General features: G+C 55.9%; 1 protein-coding gene across 2 annotated transcripts in view; it reads left to right on the top strand.

Moving 5' to 3' along the window:
• The window catches only part of mnb (minibrain), a 52,244-nt gene that overhangs the window by 17,834 nt on the left and 8,018 nt on the right, over positions 1-26,392 (top strand). For both annotated transcript variants that reach the window (XM_011155106.3, XM_011155107.2), the window contains exon 2: positions 11,203-11,453. In XM_011155106.3, coding sequence (XP_011153408.1) covers positions 11,203-11,453 — 251 coding nt within the window. The remainder of the gene's footprint in view (positions 1-11,202; positions 11,454-26,392) is intronic.

Here is a 26,392-nt window from a genome sequence, read left to right as displayed (position 1 = left end):
TTTTTGCGACTGCACTCTTTTATCGCATGTATGCGCATATGCGCTTGTCGTGTACACATAAGTGCGTGGTGTGTCTCGGAGGAGGGGGAGGAGAGATGGGCGCGCGATGAGAGCGAATAATCGCAAGACGGATAAAGTAAGCGCGCGCGACGCGCATGTTTTCGCATTTCGGGGCAGAGAATCGTTTTTGCGCTCGCATCTGCACCCTCCGCCCTTCCCCTATTGCTGCTTAGAATGTGCTGCAGGTATGCTCATGCGTGTGACTTTTACATGCGACTAAAGTATGCTGCGTTTCGCCCTCGCCTCGCAGCCCCCTCTCGCCGACAAATGACAAAACTTTGCGAAACTCCCGGCCCTACACGCGCGCGCTCGCGCTGTAATTCTCAAACCTTCCCCCCCTCCCTCCCTCTCTCTCCCGCCCCGTGCGTCTCGGGCCTGAGAGGGTTAAAGAAACGCGCGATCGAGAAACCTCTCGCCCCTCGCCCCGCGTCTCCTCGTCTTGTCGTCGCTGTTTATCGCACACGTGCGCGTGTCGCGTCGTGCCGCTCCCGGATGGACACCACCTCCTTCATTCGCGCTCCTCTCTACCGACGACGGCTGCGACGGAGTGCGGGTGGGCAGGGCAGGGCAGGGGAATCGGACGCCCTTGTATATTATGCAAACGAGGGGCGCGAAGTTCTGGACGAAACCCCCGAGTCCGTCCCCCCTCTGTCTCCTCTGTCGCGCACTCTGGCGTTTCCTTCCTCTCTGCGTCTCCACCTCCACCTGCTCCTCCTCCTCCTCCTCCTCCTTCTTCTGCTCCTGCTCGTGTTGACTCTCGTCTTCTTTTTCGTGCGTCCTCTACCCCCCTCCCGCCCCCCGGTCCCGCGCGCTCCTCGGTGCAGGTCCGGGTCGGCGAGAGCAGGTAGACGGCGTTCGCGATGCCTGCGACTTGTGGCACTCGCGGTCCTCGCGATTTCGCAAATTCGCCGGTCCCTCGCGAGAATTCGCAAGCGACAGAGCAGGAAGAGGAGGAGGAACGCGGGGGCGGAAGGCTCGTTCTGTATTCGAGTCGCACGCGGCTCGTTGTGTACACAGGTTTACACAAGCAGTCGTCCTCGTCGTCGTTGTCCTGCCCGTCGCTCTCTTTCTCTCTCACACTCACAGTTTTCGCAGTCTCCCTCTTTCGCCGTCTCTCGTCTCCCTCTCGCTCCCGCTCGCTCGTTCGCACTCCCCGGCCACACATATACGGGAATTTCTGATTGCGAGACTCTCCCTTCGCGACACCCCTGTCGGCACCCCTGCGCAGCGTCTGCCAGACGGTCTGAGCGAGGCCGAGCGTCTCGGAGTAGTCGCGAGCGACAGGATCGGGACGCGGCGCAACAGTTTTTTCTCAACCGATCCTTCGCGGCCCGGACGCCTGCGCCGCGACTCGCAATCGTCCCGATCGGCGATTATTACTGACGTTACGGAGGATTCCGCAAAGTTGGGATCGATGGGATCTCGGTTGTAATGTTTAATCGCGGTCCTCGCGATTTCGCGCAAATTCGCCGGTCCCTCGCGAGAATTTTCGCAGGCGACAGCAAGAGGAGAAGGGGAAGACGCGGGGGGAGGGCGGGCCGGAAGGATCGTTCTGTATTTGAGCGGCATGAAAAAAGAAACGATACGTTCACCCAATGATGCCCCCCGATGAATAGTCGATAATGTGTCATCATTCGTCACGATGAGCCGACATTCGCTCTCACGCCGAGGACTGTTCTTCGCGACATTGGAAAGCCGAGGAGAGCCTCGGGAGTCGATTTCATGATCGACACAGGATAATCGTGAGCAGCGATTTTCATTCGCTTGAGAAATCGATCTCGAGCTCACGGGGAGCAGCTTCGACGTCGCTGACGATGCTCTCGATCAGGGGGGACATTATATTTGGCCGCTTGTATTATTAAAAGGAACGAAAGGAGGATAACACTCGCGATCGATTCCTTCGCTCGCAGAGCCGCGCGAGGACGCTCCCGGCGAGCGCGAGAATGTGTTGTTCCGCGCGCGGCTCACGCTCTATATCAGTATATAATCACCGTAATACTACAAATTCCGATATCGCCCCGAGGCTCTCGCGTTCGAAAGTCATGATTCGTGGAGAGAGCGCACACACGTCGTCGCGCGTAGCTCACGGCGCACTCGCTTATCGATCGATCCGCTTGTTGTCGTCGTCGTCGTCGTCGTCGTCGTCGTCGTCGTCGTCGTCGTCGTCGTCGTCGTCGTGGAGGATGCAGTGTCCGAATAACACCGGTTTTGGGATGACTGAGACACACACACACACACACACATTCTTCGTGGCGATAAAAATGAATGTTTACATTCTGTACGTTTTGGAAGGAGCACCGCGATCGGAAACGTCTCTCCTCCTTCGCGGAGCTCCAACAAGAGCGCTAAACTCGAGATAAAAGCCCGATCCCGACTCGCATCCCCGTGTCATTTGAGTTACTTACGTTGTCTGCGCGACGGGATAAGCGGGATCATCGTGATTCTCGGTTCCGAGACGCTAAATATTGATTTTTTGATAAGGACGCTCACGCTATTGCCGATACACGTCATACACGGTGCTCGTGAGTAACTCTAGTCGTGGGAAGCTTCGGCATTTCCGGATGTAGGTTGATGTAATAGGTGAGCCGACCAGCGGGGGAGGGAGACACATACATACACACACAGAGAGAGAGAGAGAGAGAGAGAGAGAGAGGACGCCAATTACGAACGGTGACACGTATTACGTGTCGACTGTACCGGGTGTACCTAACGTAGCGAGCGGCGACGAGATAAATTGGCGATCTTACTCGCGCCGTTACGAATGCCGAGCGACGTCGACGGGGATGTCGATGGAAACGCCGTTCGGTCGCCGGTGTGTATCGTGCGGCTTATTAGTCGACCATTACCCGCAGTTTTCCACCGCCCTGCGTACTTCCCCCCCATTCGCGCGGCGGCGCGGGGCGTGTGGCGCGTGCTCGTGGATAAAAATCGATATCTCTCCGGCGGGGTGAGGCACGCGTCATTAGTACACGCGGGTCGATTTCGGGATCGACCTGTTGCGAGATTACGCGCCGTTTCGGCCGTCGACTTCGGACGAGCCCCCCCCCCCCTCCCCTCCCTCCTCGCCTCGGAAGCGCACGGCGCGGAGTGGCGGCGTAAAACGGCGGTGAAAACTAATTACCGATGTAAAGAGACGTCGCTTATTGCCGGGCGCGCTGAGGAAACGAGGATATCCTCGTTAGCATAATTTTTGCACGCCACGGCCGCGTTCGGATGGACGAGAGGAAGAAGAGGAGGAGGAGGAGGAGGAGGAGGAGGAGGAAGAGGAGGAGGAACGTCGGGTCGGTCGTCGCGTCGCGCCGCGCCCGCATTCCGCGTCGCCGCGGCGCGAGTTTACGAAGAGGAACGGGAGGAATAATAATCGTAGCCGCGCGCCGCGCGTAATTAACCGTCGCTTTAAAACGCGCCGGTGAATGTCAAGCGATTATTATCGCTGACGCGGCCGATCGCTGAGCGCGCCCGCGGACACGCGAGCTTGACGTACGAGCGCCGCGCTAAAACCCGCGACTCACCCGGTGCATTCCCGCGCGAGCGATAAGCACGGTGGATCTCGTAGCTGCGGTCGAGGCGTTTCTCTTTCTTCCTTTTTTCTCACCTTTCTTGATTTTTTTGACGTTCGGTCAAGACCCTTGCGGCAACACCCTCCCCCCCCTCCTCCCCCCCGCATAATGCGAGAGCGACGGAAAGGGGAAAAATAATCCGTGCCTTCCATGTGTCATTCGTCACAGAGCACTTGAAAAAGAGATTGGGGGGGCAGAGGGAGGGGCTAGCTCGCGCGACATTAAATCGAATGCGTCGTTCACGTCGGGAATGTGACGATTTAACGACGGACTCTGCGGTTTTGCGGTCGTCGCATAAGCGCGCCGTTTCGCGCGGCCCCGCGACCGTGGACGTGAGAATTTAATAGAACGCGTTGCGGAGGGAGAGTACGTTGTTTTTCGCGACGGGAAGATACGGGCGACGCCGTCCCAGATCTTGAGTGGATTTTTACAAAGAGTCCCGCGGAGAGTGATCTCGCCGCCGGGTCGCATATATCCCGTGTTTTCGCGGTCGTGATTAAGATGATAAAAAATCAATAACCTCTGCCCGGTCTCGCTTGTATCCCCGAACGGGATATTGACTGGCGAATGGCGAACGCAATGGAGAAAGAGAGAGAGAGAGAGAGAGAAAGAGAAAATAGGTGATCGCTCTTCTTCGAGATTTTTTCCTTCGCGAGAGCGTCGTCACGTCTCGTTAATATTATAAAGCGGACGCGGTAGGACCGAGAGCGACACTCGGATCTCGAGAACGGCGCTAGCACTTTACATAAAAATACTTTCTTATCTGCTGCTCTTTCTCCAAAATATCTTTCTCTCGAGATAAGGAAGGTGAGCGCGCGCGGGGCGGCGTTATCATTTTATGTCAATACATAAGCAGGATTCGGGTGGAATCCGGAGTAAGCGCTTTATCATTCAAATTTAATTCGCTGCCGCGAGAAGCAACAGCGGCAGTCAATGGAAATGCCGATTAAGATGATACGAAAGAAAAAGTCGTGAGGTTCGCGCACCGCATGACACTGAGATGCGCGCGCCGCGCCGGAGAGAACCGAGCTCCTGATTCCGTGAGTGCTTTCGCGAAATAACTAACCGCGACTTTGCAGGTAATTAAATAAACGAGCCGCGCGCAATTCGGCCAAGACAAATTTAAAGCGAGACGGACGGAATCGCGCGACTCTCGAGATCATCTTCTCTCTCTCTCTCTCTCTCTCTCTCTCTCTCTCTCTCTCTCTCTCTCTCTCTCCCTCCCTCCCACTCGTATCTCGCGAGCTCAGCTGTTCCCGGTGTAGAGCGCGTCGAGAGGGGCAGAGAAAGGGAGAAAGAAAAAAAAATGGTTTTCGCGAAAGAGAGCCAGCAATTTCTCGCGGCGGTGCGCGCGAGTCATTTGCCGAGGTCGGAAAAAGATATGGCCGGTCGTTCACGAGGGCTCGCTACCGCGTACCTGCAAATACCCCCGAGAGCAGCGAGTTCGACCGAGGGGGGCAAAACGGGGTGTCGTAGGGTGGAGGACGAGGGAGGGAGGAGGAGATGGAGGAGGAGGAGGAGGAGGTAGAGGTAGAGGAGGAAGAGGTGGATCAAGAAGCATGAATGAAGCGGAATGCGTGCTGGCTATCGCACGGCCTATGTCAGCCAGCCTTTCGTGACCTCGCGACGGCGGTTCTCAACTCTCTCGCGTGCGCACACTCGCGCGTACATGTGTGTGTGTGTGTGTGTGTGCGCGTGCGTGCGTGCGTGCACTCACGAGCGGCCCGTGTACGTCGCGTTGCACATTGCCATGCGGTTTTGCGTCAGGTCGCGAATTTTTTACGCGGACCCCGCGGGGCCCTCGAAGCTCGCTCGTTCACGCGACGTTTACATCGCAACGGCGTGTAACGGACATAAAGAGACGGTAAAGTGTCTCTCTTACCTTACGCTCGCTCGCACGTCGGCTCGTCAACGGACGCGAGCTGGACGTATAGTTGTAACTAGAGTTATACCCGCGCTCGGACTCGCGGGTTATAAACGCGCATAGTTCCGCGTAATTGCACGTGTGTGCGCGCGCCCGCGCGCGTGTGTGTGTGTGTGTGTGTGTCTATGTACATAATATCGCGTGTCATCGTACATCGTACGAAGGCGCATAACGAGAGATAGATAACACACACGGTAGATACGCGCCGCGGCTAAACGAGCCTCCAAACGCCCGTTTACCTGCCGTTGTCATTCGCGTGGCCGCGGTTGGGTGCATCCGCGTCGTTCGGATTCGACCCGGCGATTCGATCGGCAAAAATCGTCTCTCTCTCTCTCTCTCTCTCTCTCTCTCTCGACGTCGGCGAAAATGAGGGACGGTAAACACGGGCATGGCAGATGGCACCCGGCGTTTATGCGCCAGGTGCGAGGTGCCGCGCCGTAATTCGTTATCGACGAGACCGGCCGACCATCCCTGCCCCCGCCCCTCCCCCCTCCTGTCCTCCTCCTCCTCCGATACGCACATACACGAGGATAGCGCGCGTGCACCGGTTCCGTTCCGCGTGTGCCTGTGTCGAAAATTCTCAGTCCTTCCGTGACACAAAAAGCAAAGGACGGAGGAGGAGGAGGAGGAGGAGGAGGGCAAAACTGGACACAAAAAGGAGGGAAAAAGAGAATCCGTGCGCGCGAGGTGCGCGCGTGCTGCTCGCGTAAAACGCTCCAGTTTCCAGCGGCGCGCCTATATCGACCGACAGGATAATCCCCCGTCCTCTTCCTCCTCCTCCTCCTCCTCCTCCTCCACCTCCCCTTCTTCCCGCGACCAACTCGCCGCTCCCCCCGCCCCCGTCCCCTGCCCTCATCATCCCCGTCGCTTCCTCAGTATCGATATGCGCTTGAATTTTTCACGATCGAGAGCCAGGATATATTTTTGGAACGGAGAATCTTCGTCGATGATACTACACTCCGCTCTCCTCTCCTCCTCTGTCTTCGCCTCTCCGCCGCCCTCCGTGCGCCAAAGGACGCGCATTCTCGCGGCGTCTCGCTCGTTCTTTCGCGCAGTGGCACTCGCCGCGCTGATTATCGGACTTAATAATCGGCCAGCTGGCGATTACGCGACAGACGACGACGGCCGCGCGCACCGGCGATTATTTCTCGTACCTGTTTTCACCCTTCCTCTCTGCCCCCTCTCCTCTCTCTCTCTCTCTCTCTCTCTCTCTCATTATCCTCCGTACAGTCGTTTAAGACACGCTCGCCGTCGTGCCACGTGCCTCTTCTTCGCACTGGTGGCGGCGCGACTCGTTATAAAAATAATCGAAGCAACAGCCTTCTCTCGCGGCCGTACGGCGAGCGTAGCTCTTTATTTCGAAATTTGATATCGCCCTGTGCTGCATGTGCGTGCAGTCAAGGAGAGGCTTTTCGTCGACCATACGACCACTTCCCCCTCTCTCTCTCTCTCTCTCTCTCTCTCTCTCTCTTCTTGCGAGAGGGAGAGAGGGAGAGCAAGAGAGCCGCGCAGTCAATCGATTCCCGGCCGGCTCGGGCGGGCTCTTGGCCGCACCGCGCGAGACGCAGACACGCAAATGAGGCGTCTCGCTGCGATGCGTCACTGGGTCGCCCTCTCACCGCCTCCACCACCTCCGCCACCGCCGCCGCCGTCGTCGCCGCCGCCACCGCCACCGCCACCGCCGCCTCCGCCTTCGCCGCCGATGCATGTGCACGCGAATCCGCGCTCGCTCGCTCGCTCGCTCGCAAGCCGAGTGTGCCGACGCGGAGAACCGCTGGCCCGCGCGCGTGTTAATGAATGATATTTTTTTCATTCAACCGCGCCCTGGCCTACATTTCAAACGGAGCTACGGCGAGTCGGGACGCGGGAGAGTAGCAGCTCCGCTTTCCGATACGCAGTGGCTCGTAAAAAACGGGAGGGTGGAATGAGTACGGGCCGGAGTGGGTGGGCGAGGGGGAGGAGGAGGAGGAGGAGGAGGAGCAGGAGGTGGGGAAGGGGGCCGAAGCGAGGGAAGCTCTCTGGAGGGAGGGAACGGGTCAAAGGGGATAGACAGGCCGCAAATTTGACCCGACCTAGTCGTGATTTTCTCGTTACCCCTGTTGTAACCGTCGTTTCCGTGTCTCTCTTTCTCTCTCTCTCTCTTTCTCTCGTTCCCCATCGGGAGGAGAAACCCCTTCTCTCTCTCTCTCTCCCCCCCCTCTCTCCCTTTCTCCCTCTCTCTCTCCCTCTCTCCCTTTCTCCCTCTCTCTCTCTCTCTCTCTCTCGCTCGCTCGCTCGTTCGCTCGCTCGCTCGCCCTCCCTTCCTCCGTCGTCGTCGCCTTGCTCTTTGTTCTGCCCGCTCGCGTATCTCTTTCCCGGTCATTTGCTTAGATACGGATAAACTCGCGCGAAAATATCCAATAACGTATCGCGAATGTGGAAAGCAATAAGCTCCGCTCATTCCCACCGTTGCTTATTCATTCATTCGTTCGTTCGCTCGTCCGTTCGTTCGTTCGTTCGTTCGTTCGTTCGTACCCGGCCATTCATTCGTTGTCTCGGTCACATGCCCGATCCATCACGCATTTATTCGTGCGAACCAGTCATGCACTCCTCTCGCGTCATCTCATTAACTAAACGCGACAAATGAAGCGCGATGTGCCTCGGGAGCGGCGATTGCGCGATTGCTCTTACTTAATGAACCGAGCCGCCGCGCACCGTAAACGTGCCGCACGCATCGACGCGAGTCCGTCGCCGAACGCGCACTCGAAAACTCGACAATTGCTTGACGAATCGCAAGATCGGACGAACGTCCGAGGCCGCCGAGAGAGAGAATTTCGCCGGGCGAGGAAATTCGCTACTGATCGTGCGGCAGTTGCGCTAGAAGCTCCGTGGAAGGATGAGCGGGAGGGGCGGGAGGAGGAGGAGGAGGAGGAGGAGGAAACGGGAGTTGTTTCGCGTAGCATCAAGCGGTCGCCGTTGAGCTGGTTTGCACCACCTAACAGGGTCGTTAAAATGACAGTAATGTTTCAGCGAGTGCCAAAGCAGCACGAACGAGGAGACGAAGATGCGGACGGAAAGAGGAAGAGAGTGAGAGAGTCATATGTCAAAATTAACGACCACCTCCGCCCCGCGCCACGATTCTCCGGCGCGCGCGGAGCACGCTCCATCCCTTCGAGGGAGTTGTTAATTATCGACACTTCCGCACACACATACAAACACACATACATTCGGATGCTCTCTCTCTCTCTCTCTCTCTCTCTCTCTCTCTCCCCCCCCTTCCCCTTCGCTCTTTGTCCGACTTCCGCGAGAGATTCTCGGTCTCGCGCGTGGGCTGCCGCCGTCTCGTCGGGCGAAAAACCACGTGCGGCATATCGATAAGGCCCGCGAACGAAATTATTAATTATCGACGCCTTCGCGCGTCCGCGCGCTTTTGTTCTCATCCCCGTCGGCGGGGGTGAGGAGGGGAAGGTGTGAGCCTTCGTCCTCGCGCCATGAAGAGGCGACCGAGAGGCGTCTTGAGGAGAGCTCTCTCGCCTCGACGACCGATGAAAATATACTCGAGGTGCTCTGGAGGACGGAGTATTTGGAAATTGCTCCTGCCGCGTGCCACGCGCCAGCCTGCTCGTCGCGTGTACTTTTCTCCCCCTCCCCTCCCCCCGTCTCCGCACAGGCTCTTCCGTACGTATCATTTCCGCGGATCGGCCGGCCGGTGAATAATTACGACGGGAACGTGATAGAATTCCGATCTCCGGCTGCTTGATCAATCTTTTCCCGCGGCGCCGAGAACGGAGTCTCTTTGATGTCGGCGGGCGGGCGGGAGGGGGGAGCGAGTGCTTTCGCGAGTGACGACATTTCCGGGAACAAATCGGTTAACGCGGAAACTTTGTTCACCTTCCTCGAGCGAAGAGAAGCGCTACGGGGAAAAGCGACGCGGCCGAGCCATCCCGCGCGAACCAGCAACGTCTCTCTCTCTCTCTCTCTCCCCCCCCCTCTCTCTCTCTCTCTTCGCAAGGATTGTTATGGAAACAATCGACGCGAGTTTTAACACGCATGTTTCCCCGAACGTATCGCAATTTCCCGCCGGCCTCGTCGTCGATTCGTCGGACTGCCACTTTCCACGGAAGGAGTCGCCGCAATCACCGTCTGCCCTTTTCCGCGTTTTATACGTAGCAATCATCGCAACCCTCCTTTGATCGTCGCAATCCTCCCCTATTACTCGCGGAAGGGTGTACACACGAACCTCGCGGAACAGTGCCAATCGAGACTCTTTCTCCTCCTTCCTCCTTGGCCCCCCTCTCTCCTTCCCTCCCTCCCCCTCCTTCTCCCTCTCTCTCTCTCTCTCTCTCTCTCTCTCTCTCTCTCTCTCTCTCTCTCTCTCTCTCTCTCTCTCTTTCTGTCGACGGCGAAAATCGAGCGGTGCCGTGCTTGTCAGCCTTACGCGGCAGAAACGGGGAGAACGCGTCTCGAAGACGCCGTTAAAATACATAGCGTTGTCGAAAACGGGGGGATGATTAGACGGACGTTTAACGCGAGACTGAATTTCGCCGATGTGTCTTCCGATCGATAATCACTTTCCGTGTTCTCTCTCTCTCTCTCTCTCTCTCTCTCTACTCGCGCGGAGGCAGGGCCTTTTGCTCTTTCTCTCTTTTCCCGCTTCCTGCAGTGGGCAGATGAAGAAGGAGGTTCAGGAGCGCTGGCGTTTAATGTATCCACGGTATTAATAGCGGATTAATCGCCGGTAATTTCGACAAAACCGATCCCACCGCGGCGCTTTTAATCGCCTGTTCATTCGCGGTCGCGAAATTTTCCTGATACTAATTAGCGCACGCAGCACGCGTCGCGCCTCTCTGTCTGACTCAGGTGGGCGATAAAGAGGCCAAGTTTGGAAATGTTTGGACAGTAAACGTCCGTTCCCGGCGAGAAAGAAACATCGTTCCGAGGCCGAAGAACGCGCTCTCGTCCTCCGTGCTCGAATCTCCACGCGAGGGCCGCATTAGCGCGGCGAATCTTACATTCCGCGCCGTCGATCGAAATAGCTCGACTCGGTCGCCCCGACTCGTCCCCCAATTAATAAGCGACTCTAATTACCCGACGATAAACTTAACAGATAAACGTCAACACATCGAGCGGCAAACACAAATATTGATCGTCGACTAAACTTGCAGGGAGGCCGCACGCATTGATCCATTTCTCGCACGGCGCGGCTAGTCGTTAAATTTCTCACTCTCGGTAATTACGCGCAGATTTGTGAAAAAGCAATACTGGACGGGAGAAAAGAGAGAGAGAGAGAGAGAGAGAGAGCGCGGCGTATGGCGATTATATATAACGACTATATTTACTTCTGGACCTTGATATGCCACGCGTCCGGATAACAGCCCTTCCCCCTCCCCCCACGCCGCAGCGCGCGCGGTCAAAGGTCGCGCGTAAGAAGATGAATCTAATTGGCCGGAGAGAGAGAGAGAGAGAGAGAGAGAGAGAGAGAGAGGGAGAGAAAGAGAGAGAGAGTTAGCAACGACGTGACGCGACATCTCTCTCTCTCTCTCTCTCTCCGCCGGCTACTCGCACATCCAGCACACGAGGAACTCTCGGGAGCCCTGTTGCGCCCCCCTTTCCTCCCAGCCGAGGAGTGCTCTCTCCGTTCATGCATTGATCCGTTGTCTCTGTCTGTGATGCTTTCAGTGAGCGGGAGGCCGGGGACCGGCGGTGCGCCCCTTTACGGACGTTTGGTGGCCGAGGAACCCATGCCCCCCGCGGTATGCGGCGGGGGTGGTGCCACCGGCGGCGGGGCGGCCGGCGGGGTTTCGCAGGAGACCCCCTCGGACATTCACGCCATGCAGGCCAGGATACCCCACAGGTTTCGCGATCCAGCGACGGCGCCTCTCAGGAAACTCAGCGTCGACCTCATCAAGACGTACAAGCACATCAACGAGGTAAGGGAACACCCTGGCCCGGGGTCCTGTTTCAGCCAGTTCAACCACGAGTCGCTCGCTCGCTCGCTCGTTCGCGCGCGGAGCTCTCGGCGACGCGCGAGGTTTAGGACAGGCTGTTCGTTTGTTGCTAGGCACGAGTGCCTGCGTAGTAGATACGCAGGTCGCGCGTCGATATAATGACGATGATGATGATGATGATGATAACAACAACGAAAGTACTACGCATCTCTCTCGGCGTGTGCACGCTCGCTCACGCGATCTTTGCAACGTGACTCGCGCGAGTCGTGACGTCGCGTTTGGAATTTGACCCGAGCGTTTCTTACCAAAGTTCCACGTGGCTAATAATTGGCGACCATCCGCTATAAATAACATCTCGTCGCGGGGAGGTCACAGGTCAAGGTTTTGTTTCTAAACGTAAAAAAGAGGGAGGGAGACGTACAAGAAATCGTTTACTCAACGCCGACGGACGGGCGGATAATGGCGTGCGAGCGAATAAACAACGGGAGGACGATTGACCGATCGTGCGTGTAAAGAGGGAAAAAAAGTGAAGGATGAGGAAAGGCAGAAAGAGAGAGAGAGTGAGAGTGGAAGCGAGAGAGGAAGGAGGCGGGAGGAGGGAAACTCGCACGGATCCGCGGGAACGCGGCGGCGCATAGTGAGGGCCAGATGACATTTTTTGGTCGAAAATTCTCTAGAGACCTGAATTTCCAAGCGATCATCGACACCAATGGATGAGGTTGATCCTGAGTGAATTCCAAAGAGATCTGTCTGGCCGAAATTTTGCAAAAATTATCGGTTCAGGGTTCGTGGGTTTTTAGGGTTTGTCTTAAAAGTTTATCGTTTAAAGTAGAGTGTCTTGGGTCTAGCTGTGGCTAGATTAGATTCTTGGAGCTCTTTTTGGGGCTCTTAATATATACGGCTTCGTGCATCCACGAGCTAAAGAGTTCTCGGATTGACAGATTCCTAGGTCGATGAGCTTAAGACTCAAAATCCCTCGGTTTTGCGCTTAACGGGTCTACATTTGATGTTCTTGTATTTTGGGCGTATGAGTTTTCGGTTAATGGGTTCCTGCTTCAGGATCGATGAATCTCGAGGTGTCTATCGATCGATTTCATCGTTTCAATCCGCTGAATACGCTATTAGATAGAAACAAGTGTCGAATAATGAGTATCTCACAAGTTTCTCGCGTTCAACGATAATTCTTCCCTTTTTGGGTACTGGTAATTCGAGGAGAAAATTTTTCCTTTCATTTCGGCAAGACAGACAGATCTCTCCGGAATTTATTCAGGACCAACCTCATCCATTGGTGTCGATTGGGATCGCTTGGGAATTCAGGTCTCTAGAGAATTCGGAAGCAAAGAATGTCATCTGGCCCTACTGCGTGGCGGCGAGTCGCCTCCTCTTCGATCTCCGCTCGATCGTCACAGCTGATTGGACGACTATGACGTCACGGGTGACGTCAACGATAACGCAACGCGTCTCGGAAATGTGTGATGGACAGGCGGCGCGAGTCGGCGACGGGCGCGCCTACGCGCCGCGCGCCACGTCGAGAGGAACGAAATAGTTCAGGAGGACGACGACGGAATCGCCGGCGAATCGTCCCACTGAGAGAGAGAGAGAGAGAGAGAGAGAGAGAGAGAGAGACGTGCGCGCACGGACGTGGGAGGACCACGTCGGGGTCTCCTGCCTTATACGAAAAGGCCGTCGCATAGGCGGAGGCGGCGGGAGGCCTCGGCTGTTACCGCATCATCGGCGATACGTTTCGCCGTCGGTTTCTCGTCTCGGTCATGCATCGAGTCATCAGGAGCGCGCGCATTCTGATCACACGGTGCGTGATTAAGCGCGTGGGAGAGGCGCTCGCGTCTCGCGAAGCGGGATGTAACGCGCTGCGGAGAGAGGAGGCGTCTCGGCGCGAGTGGTAGAGCGAGGTCGCGCGACATCTCCGAGAGAGAGATTCGTCCGGCCGCTCAGGAAGCACCTCGATCGCGAATTCTCTCCTACGGAGAAAGGGGGGGGGGGACAGCCCGGTTGGGCGAACGGCATTTCTCGTTCTCAGAAGCCGAGTTTAGTTCATAAGAGGCGGGGGCGGGACGTCGTTCCCTTCAATCAGGCGCGTTGACTTGGTTCATTGTCACGTCCAAGCCGAAGCAATCTTTCCTCTCTTCGTGAGAGGTCGGGAGCGTCTCTTCAAGTGCCCCTCCGAGTCGCGCGAGAGAGTTCGCCCTGCGGGAGAAGATTCATGACCGACCTCCGGATCCGCGCGTCGTTCAGCCGATCTCGTCTTTCGCGGATCCGGACGATCCGGCGAGAGGAGCGCGCGCGCGCGCGCGCGAGGATCTCACTCCGCGACGTCTTCGTTTCCTCGAGGGACGAATTATCGACGAGACGTGAAAGCGCGCGGGCGCGTGCTCCGAAGCGTCCGTTTTATCAGCTCGTTAGAAGACGAGAGCAGGGGAGGGGGAGAGACTTCGCAACAACGCGTCATGAATCGCGTCGTCGCCGCCGCTGGATTAGACGCGATCCTCGAGGCGTCGCGCCTCGCGTCTACTATTCGCCCATTACGACGCGATCGAGGAGCAATCAAGTCCGCGCGGCCGCTGCCGCCGCGACCCGCTCTCGTCGCATCGCTATTTATGGACCGTCGCGGCGATACGGCAATTATACGGAGTGCGAGACAGTCCGCGCGTCGTCGTGACTGGACTCCCGTTTTCCCGTTCTCGGTCGATTCTTCTGGAATTCCTCGCGGATAAGCCCTCACTTCCCGCGGCCGATTCAACTCCGGTTGCCGCGCGCGAAAGCGCCGCGCGCTTCTCCGAATGTCGCCCGTACGAAGAATGCGGACGAATACGCCGCGGAATCGGAGGAGAGTGCCGTTTTTCGAAATTACCTGGAGCGAGCACAGGTCGCGCTGGTGCGACGCGACCTCGGGAATAAGGCGAGACTGCGCCTTATTGTCGAGGCACTTTCCGCCGTAATCTCGAGAAGCGGCGACGTCTTTCTCTCTCTCTCTCTCTCTCTCTCTCTCTCTCTCGCGCGCGCGCGCGCCGGCTTACAGTCGCCGGCGTCGAAATGCGTGCGCTCGCGCGACCTTTCTGCTAAAATTCTACCGATGATCTTCGCGACGGCATGGGCTGAGCGGACGTCATGAGCGCGTTGAGTGCGATTGGGTCGCGCGGAGGACACGGGACGGAAACGTCGGGTCGAGATTCCGCGTTGAATTGAAATTACCCGTGCGATATCGGGAAAGCGCAAGGCGCGACGGCCGACTGCCGCTGGCCGACCTGATTTCGGCAAAAATCACGACGACGCCGATGACGCATCGATTATCGGCAATCAGCCAGACGCGTCGCGGGAGAGCCGCACGTACGCACCAACATTCGTCCGTCCGTCCGTCAGTCTCCAAGAGCTTCCCGTCTCGCGCGTTTCTCGTGATCGACCGATCGACCGGTCGGCCCCCGAGAACGGTCGGTCAGGAACCCGAGGATCCCCGCCGCGGAGTGACACGAGACTCGCGCCTAGTAACCCAAGTGGCCGGTCGGAGCCATTAACACATCCAGAGTGGTAACCGGTAAGCGGTAAAAAGACTGGGAGAGGGAGGAGGACAGGTGAGAGGCGGGGAGAGAGGAGCAGAGAGAGAGAGAGAGTTAGAGAGAAAGAGAGAAAGACGAAGAGACAAGGTGAGCGAGGAAAGAAGGAGACGAAGAGGAAGAAGAAGAGGTGGAGCAGAAGGAAGAAGAAGCAGAAGAAGCGCGTGCCGGAGCCGTGGCTGATCGCGGCGGACGCTGACGCGGGAGGGGACGGGACGGAGAGAGAGAGAGAGAGAGAGAGAGAGAGAGAGAGAGAGAGAGAGAGGGAGAGAGGGGGAGGAAGGAGTATGGAGCCTGTAGCTCGTTCAGCGCATTCCAGTGGTATGAGGTCCATCGACGCCGGAATCCTGCATATCCGTGGATGCAGGTCGACTAGCTATGCGCTTAGGTGCCAACCGTGCCGACTGCCTGTCCAGGGTCCATAGCGGTGCGGTCTCCGGGCACCGAAGTCGCCGGCCGCGCACCGCGCCACGCCGCGCCCTGATAGCCTCGTCGGGGCAAGCTCGCGCCGATTATTCGCGGAATCGCGGCCTCCGGGGAAAAAAGCGAGCACTGGCGACTCATCTGCGCGGAACTCCAGTGAAAAGTCCGCAGCTCCTCGCTCGAAGCTCGTGTCGTGTCGCGCTCGATTGTCGTTATCGCGTCGTTATCGCCGTTATCGCGGTCTCCTCCCCAGCGGCGGATGTCATCCCTGGTTGATCGTTTGTTCCGATCGGCGGAATGCCTCAGGCGGGTGCCGCCGCTCCGTGTGTCTCTCTCCTGCCTGAGTGAAGATTTGCGGGGAATTTTCGGAAGAGAAGAGGCAAACAGACCGCGGAGGCTCGCCGTTATCGCCGTCGTTACCTGGAGGAGCTGGAATTGTCGGCTGATTTTCCCTCTACCTGCTACCGGGAGTCGGGCAAAGTCCTCGAGGGATTCCGTCGGGATCCCTGTGGGCGATCCCGTTGGAACTGTCTCCTCGTCAGAGGGACTGGCTTTTCTTTCTGTAACGATCGAAAGTCGCGCATTCCAGTAATTTTTGCCGCATTCCCGAATCTAGTATTCGACACTGCCAGAGTATCCACAAGCGAGCGTTCCCCTTTGTCTTCCTCATTCCCTCCTGGGTCGCAATAGTTGAAAGGCAACGGTTCGCGGCGCCTCTACGACGCCATCGTCGTCGTCGTCGTCGTCGTCGTCGTCGTCGTCGTTGTCGGCGATCTTTCGTCGATTCTACCGTAAAGCGGACGAACTTGCACGTGACGCTACGTTGTAAACCTGTTGCATGCTTTAACGTTGTAATTTTTATAACGGTGTCGACGTGCGACGTAATAATAGATTTAGGCGAACGTCAGGGAGATCCCCGATCTATAGCGAAACGCAGAATAATAAAGGGCTGTGTTGCCACTATGTAACGTGCGTGCGCGCGTGTTGTGTGTGTGTGTGTGTGTGTGTGCGTGTGTGCGTGTGTGCGCGCGATATCGATAAAATGCAACGACGTACGTACGGCCCGACGTTATGTTCCAAGACAGCTCGGCCCCGTGTTCGAGCCGCTGAATATTTCATGCACACTTATTTCCAGCGCGCGGCGCGCGGTAACATCATGCAACGTATTTGTGATCGCCGTGCATTACCGCGATGTTTAGTATTATTAATCCGAGGGCGGGGAGCGCGTCGTTGAGGAACGCCAACGGGACTTCTTTTCGGCGCCGCGCGCGGCCGCCGTAGTCGCGCCGATCTAACGAGCGTAACGACGAAACGCGGCCCGGCACGGCGGAGCCTCGAAATTGCAAATTACGCGACGCGCCGACGGGAAAGTTCTCTTCATCATCCAACGAGGCCCTCGAAATTACCGCCGCTGCACCCCGTCCTCGCCGTCCTCGCGTCGCCGTCCCTGTCGCGAAGCGACGCGTCGAGGCGAATTACCGAAACGAAGTCGCGAATTAGCGCGACTTTCCATCCCGTTCCGCTGATCTCCGCGAGAGAAGAAAGAGAAAGCATGCCGATGCCGATTGTCGCGGTGCGTTATAACGGGACGACGGCCTCGACGGGGAACGAACGTGGGGAAACGCGCCGCGGAAGGAGCCGCCGCACACCGGTACGCCCGTCGTGTTCGGCCGGAGAGCCAATAAAATCAATTCGCGCGGCGAAGAAACAATGGACAAGAAGACCGCGCGAAATATTTAGCATATATACGAGAGAAAAACTGTCTGTTCGTGCTGTGTGCAGTCGAGCCGGCACTTTGTTTCGCGAGTTTGCAAGATCGAAGCGAGACGGCGCGCGGGGCGCGAGCTCGCTGCTGAGACAGACGCGAAAAAGAAGCAAGAACGTTGCAAGACGCGGCGGGGAAAATAGTCTGAAAGCTCTCTCATTCTCTCTCTCTCTCTCTCTCTCTCTCTCTCTCTCTCTCTCTCTCTCTCTCTCTCTCTCTCATTCACTCACTCACTCGCTCACTCACTCACTCACTCACTCACTCACTCACTCTCTCCCCCTCGCTCCGTCTCTCCGTCTCTCTATCTCTATCCTTCTCCGCCGGCAGCCTTCAGAATCAGCCGATATCTTTCACCGAAGGGCACGGCCGCCACTCCCTAAAAGTTCATACTTTCCGCGGAGAATTTGTAATACCGTCCCGCCGTGGTATCGCGGTAGAATTTCGCGCGTCGATTTCGCGCCGCGAGCCACTTTCCGCAAAATGATGTTTCAACCTTGTTATCGATCGCCCGCTAATTCTGGCGCGCACCATTGTCGTTAAAGCGAATCACGCTCTCGGCGATTGTACAGTCTTAATTGCCTTGTAATTACAATTTTTCGCTGGCGCGTGCGCTTATACACGTTGCGCGGCATGTTTGTTGGTACTTTTCACCGCGTGTGTGCGTCGTAAAATGTATCCGGACAGAGTGACGTAGGACCAATTTCCGAAATATCGTCCGCGTGTATAATTGTGCGCGTGTGTGTATAACAAGGAGGAGGCGCTGGCGACGTCGTCGTTTCTCAGGATATCGGCCGCTCGATATCGATACCAACGAGGAAAGATCGTAGCGTAAATTTGCGACTTCCGGCCCGGTGCAGGGGGATCGAGTCTGAATTATAGCCGCGCGCCATTTCGGATTTCGCTCGCCGGGAACACAATGTGGAAGCGCGGACAGCGCGCGCGCGCGGCGTGCCGGTTAAATTTAAATTCAAACGGCGTTTAAATTTGAAATTAAATTGGTTGCAACCTGACCCGCGGGTCGGAGATCGAAAGTGCAACCACCGCGGGTCTCTTTTTTTCAGCCGCTCGCTCGCTCGCTCGCGAAACGCTTTTTCCTTCCTCGTCGCGCGATGACGTCGAACATGTCGACGCTCGTTGTGAGGGAAAAAGGAACGCTCGTGACGAGAGCGATTCGTACATCTCGCGAAGCCGGAGATTCCGGGGAAACGCACAACTTGTGACAAGAAGGGGGAGAGAGAGAGAGAGAGAGAGAGAGAGAGAGAGAGAGAGAGAGAGATAACGGGAATCCAGTCTTGCTTTTCTGAAGGGAAAAAATTGATTAGTACGCCGGAGCGAGAGAGAGGTACATGCCCTAATGACCGGTCATTAGTGCGTTTACCTTGCGTCGCGCGATTCGCGGAACCCGCCTGATCGCGAATGATACGTGGCGATTTTACGAGACTGAGGGAGGGGGGGGGCACACGTAGGTCGCGCGTTAAGTTGGGGAAGGCAACGAGGAATCGAATCCCATCGCTCGAGGCGCTCGTCACAAGTCAGAATAGCTTCGCGAATAATTAAAGACGACCCAGATGCCATCCGCTCGTCCCGTGTGTACGTATATAAAGGCTCGTGCACATCGGCAGGGAGAGAGAGAGAGAGAGGGGGGTGGGGAGAGGGGGAAGGGGGGCCGAAGGCGCGGGAGCGTGAGATTTATGCGAGGGTCACTACCGAGGGATCTTCATCGCTCGAAATCGACGGGACCTTTTTCGTTGCCAACGTTTTCCGCCGCCGGAAAACGATCGGCCGAACGAGGAAACGCGGCGCCGGATAGTTTCGTCCTGGGCGCAAAAATGGCTAGTCACGGCGGTGTTAAGAGGCTGGAGAGAAGAAACACGCGCGGTCGTTAATTCGCACGAGAGAGAAGAAAGAGAAAGGGAGGAGACTCCGCGGAGGCCTCTAATCTGGTGCGGTCTCGGCTCAACTTTTGCATCCTTCTTTCGGCCCGACCGGAGGCCCCCGGAGTCCTTGAATATTTTTTTCGCATTATGGCGTGCGCGCGCGCCCGGCCAAAACAGGCTGAAACACCATCAAGGACTTCGTAGAAGTTGAGAAAGCACCTTAAAGACACGACTTCTGCCAACCCTCTCGCGCGCGTCGTTGCATTATGCGATGCACGGAACACACCTCGTCGGAGGAAGGGCACGGAAGGCGTTTCTACGCCAGAAGCGGAAATGGAAGGCAAAAATTAGCCGGGACGATGCAACATCGAGCGAGAAAGAGAGAGGAGAGGAGGGTATCCCTCTGCGCAAGGATTCTCTTTGCAAACTTATCCTCTTTTAATCGCGCCGATTACGTCCGGTTACTCGGCTGAAATATCGTTTGCTAACAATCATGATTCCGGCCTCATTACGCGACGTTATACGTTGTCATACGAGAGAGAGAGAGAGAGAGAGAGAGAGAGAGAGAGAGAGAGAGAGAGAGAAAGAGAGAAAGAGAGAGAGACTCTCCCACTTTATTCTTTAATCTCCTGACAAATGTTGACGCAAAATGTTTCTGCCAAAATTGTGCGCTCTCTCGTGTCTTGGGAGGTGTGACTGAGAGCTTCAGATAGGACCAACCGAGTCGGGCGACACAATGCGATCTTAAATAGAGTCAGAAGAGAACCGAAAATTCTTTTGCAATCTCTCCGCGGCAGTCACGATCGCGAGTGATCGCTCATTTAAGAACAATCCGATGCCCTACTCAATTTAATTCACGCTTTAAGGGGGAAATTACATATGGAAGGCCGTTTTTATGGTTATATTTATGAGTTTTTTTAACAGAAACGGTAAAATCAATCGAGTCACAAGAACCGATCAAATTTCTAATTATAGATAGAAATACTGTCATTCGTTTGCGAGCTCTATGTTGTCGACATAATTCCGGGCTTCTCACTATGAAAGCAAAATGTGAGATTTTTTAAATATACGGTCGCCATTATAGTCCGTATCAAAATGAAGGCAGTAAAACCAAGTTTGGAAAAATAATGACTGCATAAAGAAAACGGTATCGAAACTGAAACTTTTTTTCAACTTGTAATCATGTGTAAAAAAATGAATAAAATATAATATAACTGTGTCCGAGATAGGGGCGAAAACTACATGTTTACTGTTATATTGTGTAAAAATTTCAAGTTGTTCGGTTCAGTAGTTCTTGCGTAATCGTGTCGACAGTTTAAGAAAATGATGTTTCCAGATAAACGCGTTTAAAGTTTTATGTGTACTCTTTCCATAGAGATAGTAAATTTATTTTATACCTTGAACATATGAATGAGTACACTGAAAACTTCAAGTCCATTGATCCTACCGTTTTCGTTAAGAAAATTCGGAGAAATAGTCTTGAAAACGGCCTGCTCCGCGTGCAATTCCCCCCTTAAGCGTATTTTGCTGCGCGCCGCGTAAATCTCCAGCAACAATCGCGTCTGAATGTCAATACGCACTCGATTTCACGCCACGATTCGTTCACTTTGTTATTTCAGTACGCTCCTGCGAGCTCCTTTCGCGGAGAGCGTGCGAGCCACATCCGTAGATGAAGAGCCTGTTTTTCACGCATCTAACGCGACGGTACTCGGCGATACGATATTTTCGAAAGCGGAACCCGCGAATGTTCTCTCGCCGATCCCGTGAGAATGGGCGAACGGCATTCCGTTGGCGATCAAACTCCTCGAATTTCGAAACTCGTTCTCGTCGAAGCAAGGATAGATCCCGGAAAAGCGGGACGACGCCTCCGGACGATATCACAGTCGCTATTCAAAGTGAAACGCGCGAGCAGGCGTTTTCACGGCGCGAAGACGCGCGCACGTGAAATTCGACGTAAGTAGGTTAGAATAAAGTCTCTCTAATGTCCACCGATGAGCTTGATGTGCAACTAAGCGTTACGATTTACGCGTTCTCCCCGGGCGAAGACACGCGCGGCGAGAGCGCGTCGTCGGAAGGGGAGCCGCTTCCTCCTCCTCCTCCTCAACGTCGTCGTCAACGTCGTCGAGGGGCCCCCTCGTTTTCTGTCGCTCGCCATCCGTGAAAGTTCGCCCTGATTTTAACCGAGTCGAGATCTCGCCGAAACTCAGCGTCGAATTCGCGCGTCGGCTTCGTCGTCCGCGGCACAAAGGGATAACGACAGGGCCCCCCCCCTTCGGGCCGCGTGGTCCCCCTTCCGGGCGGGGTCGCTCGGTCGTCGTCCTTGAGACTTCGATCTACTCGCGCTAGTCGTCTACTCGCGCCGAAACGTCCACCTGCCGAGGATTTCTGCACACGGCCGAATTCGCCGAAGAGAAACCGCCTGCCATCCTACCTGGACTCCTCCTGCGCGGCACTCTGAAATGTAATGTCTCGTTCGCCGATTGCTCCCGTTCTGCTGACGCAGCGGGCGATGCAGGTAGAGAGCGCGAAGAAGCTCCTGCCCCGGCAGAGTGTGGACCGGCCGAAGGGAGGATAGTCGTCCCGAAGTCCTCTCGCGCGAGTATCGTGGGAACGATAGCTGCAGCGGGGCCCGTTCGAGATTTTCTCTCGTCGGGCGAGCCTTCTCTATGCCGCGAGATACGCGTGCAAATCTACTCGCGCCGCTAATTAGAGGCGACACGGTCGAGTTTATTTTTCGAGGATGCGCCGCGGTCACTGGCGCGTCGCTCGCGGAATAAATCATAGCCGGCAACCGCGGCGGAGGCCGCGAAGGAGGCACGAGGCGAGAGGGAAAGGGGGGGGAGAGGAGAAGAGAGGAGAGGAGAAGAAAAGAGAGAAGCGCGCAGCGAAGAGAACAGGGGAGAGAGAGAGAAGGCTTTAATTTATCACGCCGCTCGACCGCTATGATAAATTAAAACCCTCCCCCTACCGTCTCTCCCTCCCGACTTGCGCTCAGATTTTCAAAATCCGTCCCGGCCGACGAAAGACAGACAGAAAGGGGGGAGGGGGAGAGAGAGGGAGAGAGAGAGAGAGAGAGAGAGAGAGAGAGAGGTAGAGAGGGAGAGAGACGTTCGCCCGCTCGCTCGCGAACGATAATTACCGCAGAATTACCTACAACTCCTAAGCCATTGTCCCGATCTCGTCCGACAGTAATTTCGCTCTCGAGCGGATTAAGCGCGGCACACAGAGTGCGGCATGACGCGGCGCGGCACGGCACGGCACGGCGCGGCACAGTCGCGACGCGACGCTGACTTGTCTCTCGCGCTCGTCACGGCGCGGCACACGGGCTCTCTCTCTCTCTCTCTCTCTCTCTCTCTCTCTCTCTCTCTCTCTCTCTCTCTCTCTCTCTCTCTGTCTGGCTCTCTCGCTCTCCTTGGCCGTTTTGGTCGTCCTCCTCTATCGGCTCTGTCGTCTGGCCGTGCCGAAACTTTCCGTTGACCATTGCTCGGGCTCAGTGACTCAGAAACGGCCTCAGGTCCGAACTGGCACTCGCCGGCGCCCCGCGCCTTACGAGGCCGGATCCCGTGCTCGCTCGAAAAACGACCTCGACCGGCGAATAAATCAGCAGTCTTAAAAAGGATTTTATTTCAACGGGAAGGGGAGAACACTCCGACCTGTTGGTGGCGCAGGGACGATGATAAAACGAGGCGTCTGCGAGACAGAGACTGAGAGATCGGAGGCTGACACGAGTGTTCTTTGACGCTTCTGAGAAAATGAGAGATTTGGGAGTAAATTCCCTTTCGAAACGATCGATTCTCCCGGAGAGCATCATCCCCCCAGCGCGACTATGGCGCTGGCGAATTCGCGTTGCTTTGCTTCGCGAGATTTCGGGATCACGAGGCTAAATGACAGTTTTCAGCGCTCGCGGCCGGCTTTGCTTATTCAACGCGCGGAACCATGAGAGAGACCGGTCGGCGGCGCGATGGAAAATTTGACGCGTGACTCTGGTGACACGTCGTCTCGCAAGCGTCTCTGTCCGCGAGGCACAAGAGGAGGAAGAAGTGGCACGTAGTCGTTCCGGAAGGTCGCGGGACGGCTGCCGCCGCCCCGCTGTCGCCGCCACCCAACGTTGGCTCTCTCGCTCGTTTTGTCTGTCATTTCATTCATGACTCGGTAGGCTGGTAGTCTTGATCATGCCTCTTCTATCTACCTCGCTCACATAGCCATTCTCTGCTCCCTTGTCGCTCTCTCGTTCGCCTCTTCCTCCTCCTCCTCCTCCTCCTCCTCCTCCTCCTCCTCCTCCTCCTCCTCCTCCTCCTCCTCCTCCTCTTCTCTGCTTTCTCTTTTCTTTTACTCCAGGATCGGATCATGGCCGCACGAGGTTGCACCGGATGCTGTCCCGTTAACTCTTTACGCAAGGCATCGATTAGGTGATCGTTATACGATGATCACCGGTCGAGTGCTTATATCGATGTCAGATGTCGAACAGTGTCTTCTGCTTCTGAGATCATTTCTTTCAACGTGTGTCATCGTCGAGGTACAAGGGCGCCCGGATACCTCGGCTCGAGCCTGTCTCATTCTTATCTATCTACCTAACCGTCCTTTCCAGTTCTCTCCTCCTTATCTTTTTCTTTCTTCCTCTCCCCTCTCTGCCACACACACACACACACACACACACACACCACACACACGCGCGCGCTCCCTCTCTCTCGCTCTCGCTCTGTCTCTCCCTTTCTCTTTCTCTCTCCTTTCCTCGCTTCGTTGCTCCTTGTCCCTCGTACTTGTATCTCCTTGCACTCCCCGAGTCCTGTACGCGGCGTTCGTTTCGCCGAGGCGGACATTCATAACGGCTTCGCAGAGTCGTCCGGTGACGTGGCATTCCTCGTTACTTAAATAACGCGCCGAGAGAGAGAGAGAGAGAGAGAGAGAGAGAGAGAGAGAGAGAGAGATAAAGAGAGAGAGAGAGAGAGAGAGAGAGACCCCCCCTTTCGCGAGCAAGTCGCAAAGTCGCACACAAAGCGGAAGTTCGTTCGCAAAGCGCCGCGCTGCAGGCAGACCCGTCTCCTTCGGAGAAGGATTAGGACGCGCGCGCGCGCGTGCCGGCTCGTTTCGTTATTTCGTTACTCGTTAACGCGTGATTCGGTAACAGGAGCAACGTCGATGCCCGATACGAGATACCGGCGTAACGAGTATCCGCGCGCTACGAATGCGGACTTGATTCCTGCGCCGCGACATTCTCGATGAATCACGCTCGGCCAACAAAAGTGTGCGGAGTTACTCGCGCCGTTAATACACATCGCAATTAACCTGACCGGAGGTGGAACACCTTCGCGAGATAATTCGATTCGCCTTCGTGTTTCTTAAGACGCTTAATTGTTCGAGGGACGCTTCGAGAGGAACAGAGAGAGAGAGAGAGAGAGAGAGAGAGAGAGAGAGAGAGAGAGAGAGAGAGAGAGAGAGAAGGGGAGGAGGCGGACGAGAGAGCCCTCGCCGCGAAAGTCCACTTAATGAGATTCGTTCTCAATACAAACACGCGAAATGCGCTGTAACAGGCGGTCGGGACGGGTTCTCGAAGCGAGAGCCGGTAGCTTCGTCTAGGAATCGCGGTCGGGAGAAGCAATAACGACGCCACTACTGCCTTCCGGAAGCGACTGTAAGGACGATCGTACGATCCTCTCTTTCCTCTTCCCTCTCCTCCCTCTCTCTCTCTCTCTCTCTCTCTCTCTATCTATCTTTCGCCCTTAACCCTTACGGCGCTACTACCCTTGGCCTAATCCGCTCGACAGCTTCGGCAAGTCAAGCTCGTCGCTTGAGAATGACGTGCTCGTGAGGACCGCAATCTTACCGCACTCGCGCTGACGTTTCTTCCCACAGGAAAGGACTCCTGCGAGCTCCGCGTATTCAGGGTAACCCCGCCGCGTCACCACATCAGCGCGTCTGATGGATCCTTTGATCAATTCGGGATCGACGTTTCCCCAATGAGAATTTCAAGGGGTTCCCAAGGTCGGCCTGTTCGCGCGTCTTCTCCTCGTCGTTGTATGATAATGACCGCCTGAGATCCTGAGATCCTGATGAAAACTTTGTCAAAGTCTACTCGAGCGAATTTTTCAGCCGCAGAACGCGGTTCTGTCGTCTAGCGCGCATGCTTGGAGATCGATCGCGACGGAACGCTGTTGATTTTCGATCGCTCAGACGAGAGACAGAGAGAGAGAGAGAGAGAGAGAGAGCTGACGTTTCGGCGTTTTCCTTCGGGAAATATTATTGGCTCCAAATTAGCCGAGGAATTCGCTATTACGCGTCGGTGGCGGAACAGCCTGTGTAAGCGTGCTTGTCCTTCTGTCTTTTTTCCTTCTCGCTCGAACATCTTCGTTATTTTTTTCTTCGTTTATCCCCCCCCTCTCTCTCTCTCTCTCTCTGTGTATGTCTTTTTTTACTCTCTTTGTCTCTCCTTCGCACGCTTCATCAAGTTCCTTTCCGGTCGCGCTTTTAGCGTCGCTCTAGCTCTCCTCGTCCTCTTCTTCCTCTCTCTCTTTCTCTCTCTCTCTCTCTCTCTCTCTCTCTCTCTCTCTCTCTCTCTCTGTCTTGCTCGCTACTCATAGTGGTCCTGGGCTGCTTTTGGCGAGACTAGTGGCGAACGCGCATCATATGGGGCCGGTCTCATGCATTCGCGCATAGCAACAGAAACGAGAGAGAAGGCGGTCGTGTGCGGAGAAGGTTGACGCTGGAGAGGGAGTGGGAGAAAGAGAGAGAACTAAAGAAGAACACGTGAGAGAGGGAGAAAGAGAGACAGCTTATAGCTAAAAAAGAAATCCCTTCCGGACTCGTGTTTACGGGAACTTTTCCTCTCGTTTCTGAATCCTTAGCGCGATATCAAGGCTTATATAGGTGGCTTTTCAGCAGCCTGTAAGCATTCGCCTCTCTCGCTCTCTCTCTCTCTCTCTCTCTCTCTCTCTCTCTCTCTCTCTCTCTCTCTCTCTCTCTTTCTCTTTCTCTCTCTCTCTCTCTCTCTCTTTCGGTGTCGCTATGCTGTTACGATCGTCGACTATGGCGTACCATAGTCGAGTTGGATGAAGAGCGTGAAGAAAGAGGGGGAGCGAGCAAACAGGAGTTTCAGCTGGCGGGGGTGGCCACCACCCGGTGACGACCAGCCGCTCCGGCGATGTTGCTCGTAACGGCGAGGGTGAGAGAGAAAGAGAGAGAGAGAGAGAGAGAGAGAGAGAACGACAATGAAATCGCGGACCCTACGATGAATTCGCGTCGCCCATACCGGTTTCCTCTCCTCGCCCACGCGAGTGCCCGAAACGAATC

The sequence above is a fragment of the Harpegnathos saltator genome, unplaced genomic scaffold, assembly GCF_003227715.2.
Source record: "Harpegnathos saltator strain DR-91 unplaced genomic scaffold, Hsal_v8.6 scaffold250, whole genome shotgun sequence".
NCBI lineage: Eukaryota > Metazoa > Arthropoda > Insecta > Hymenoptera > Formicidae > Harpegnathos > Harpegnathos saltator.
Note: the sequence above shows the minus strand (reverse complement) of the source record. Positions and strands in the feature narration are given on the sequence as shown.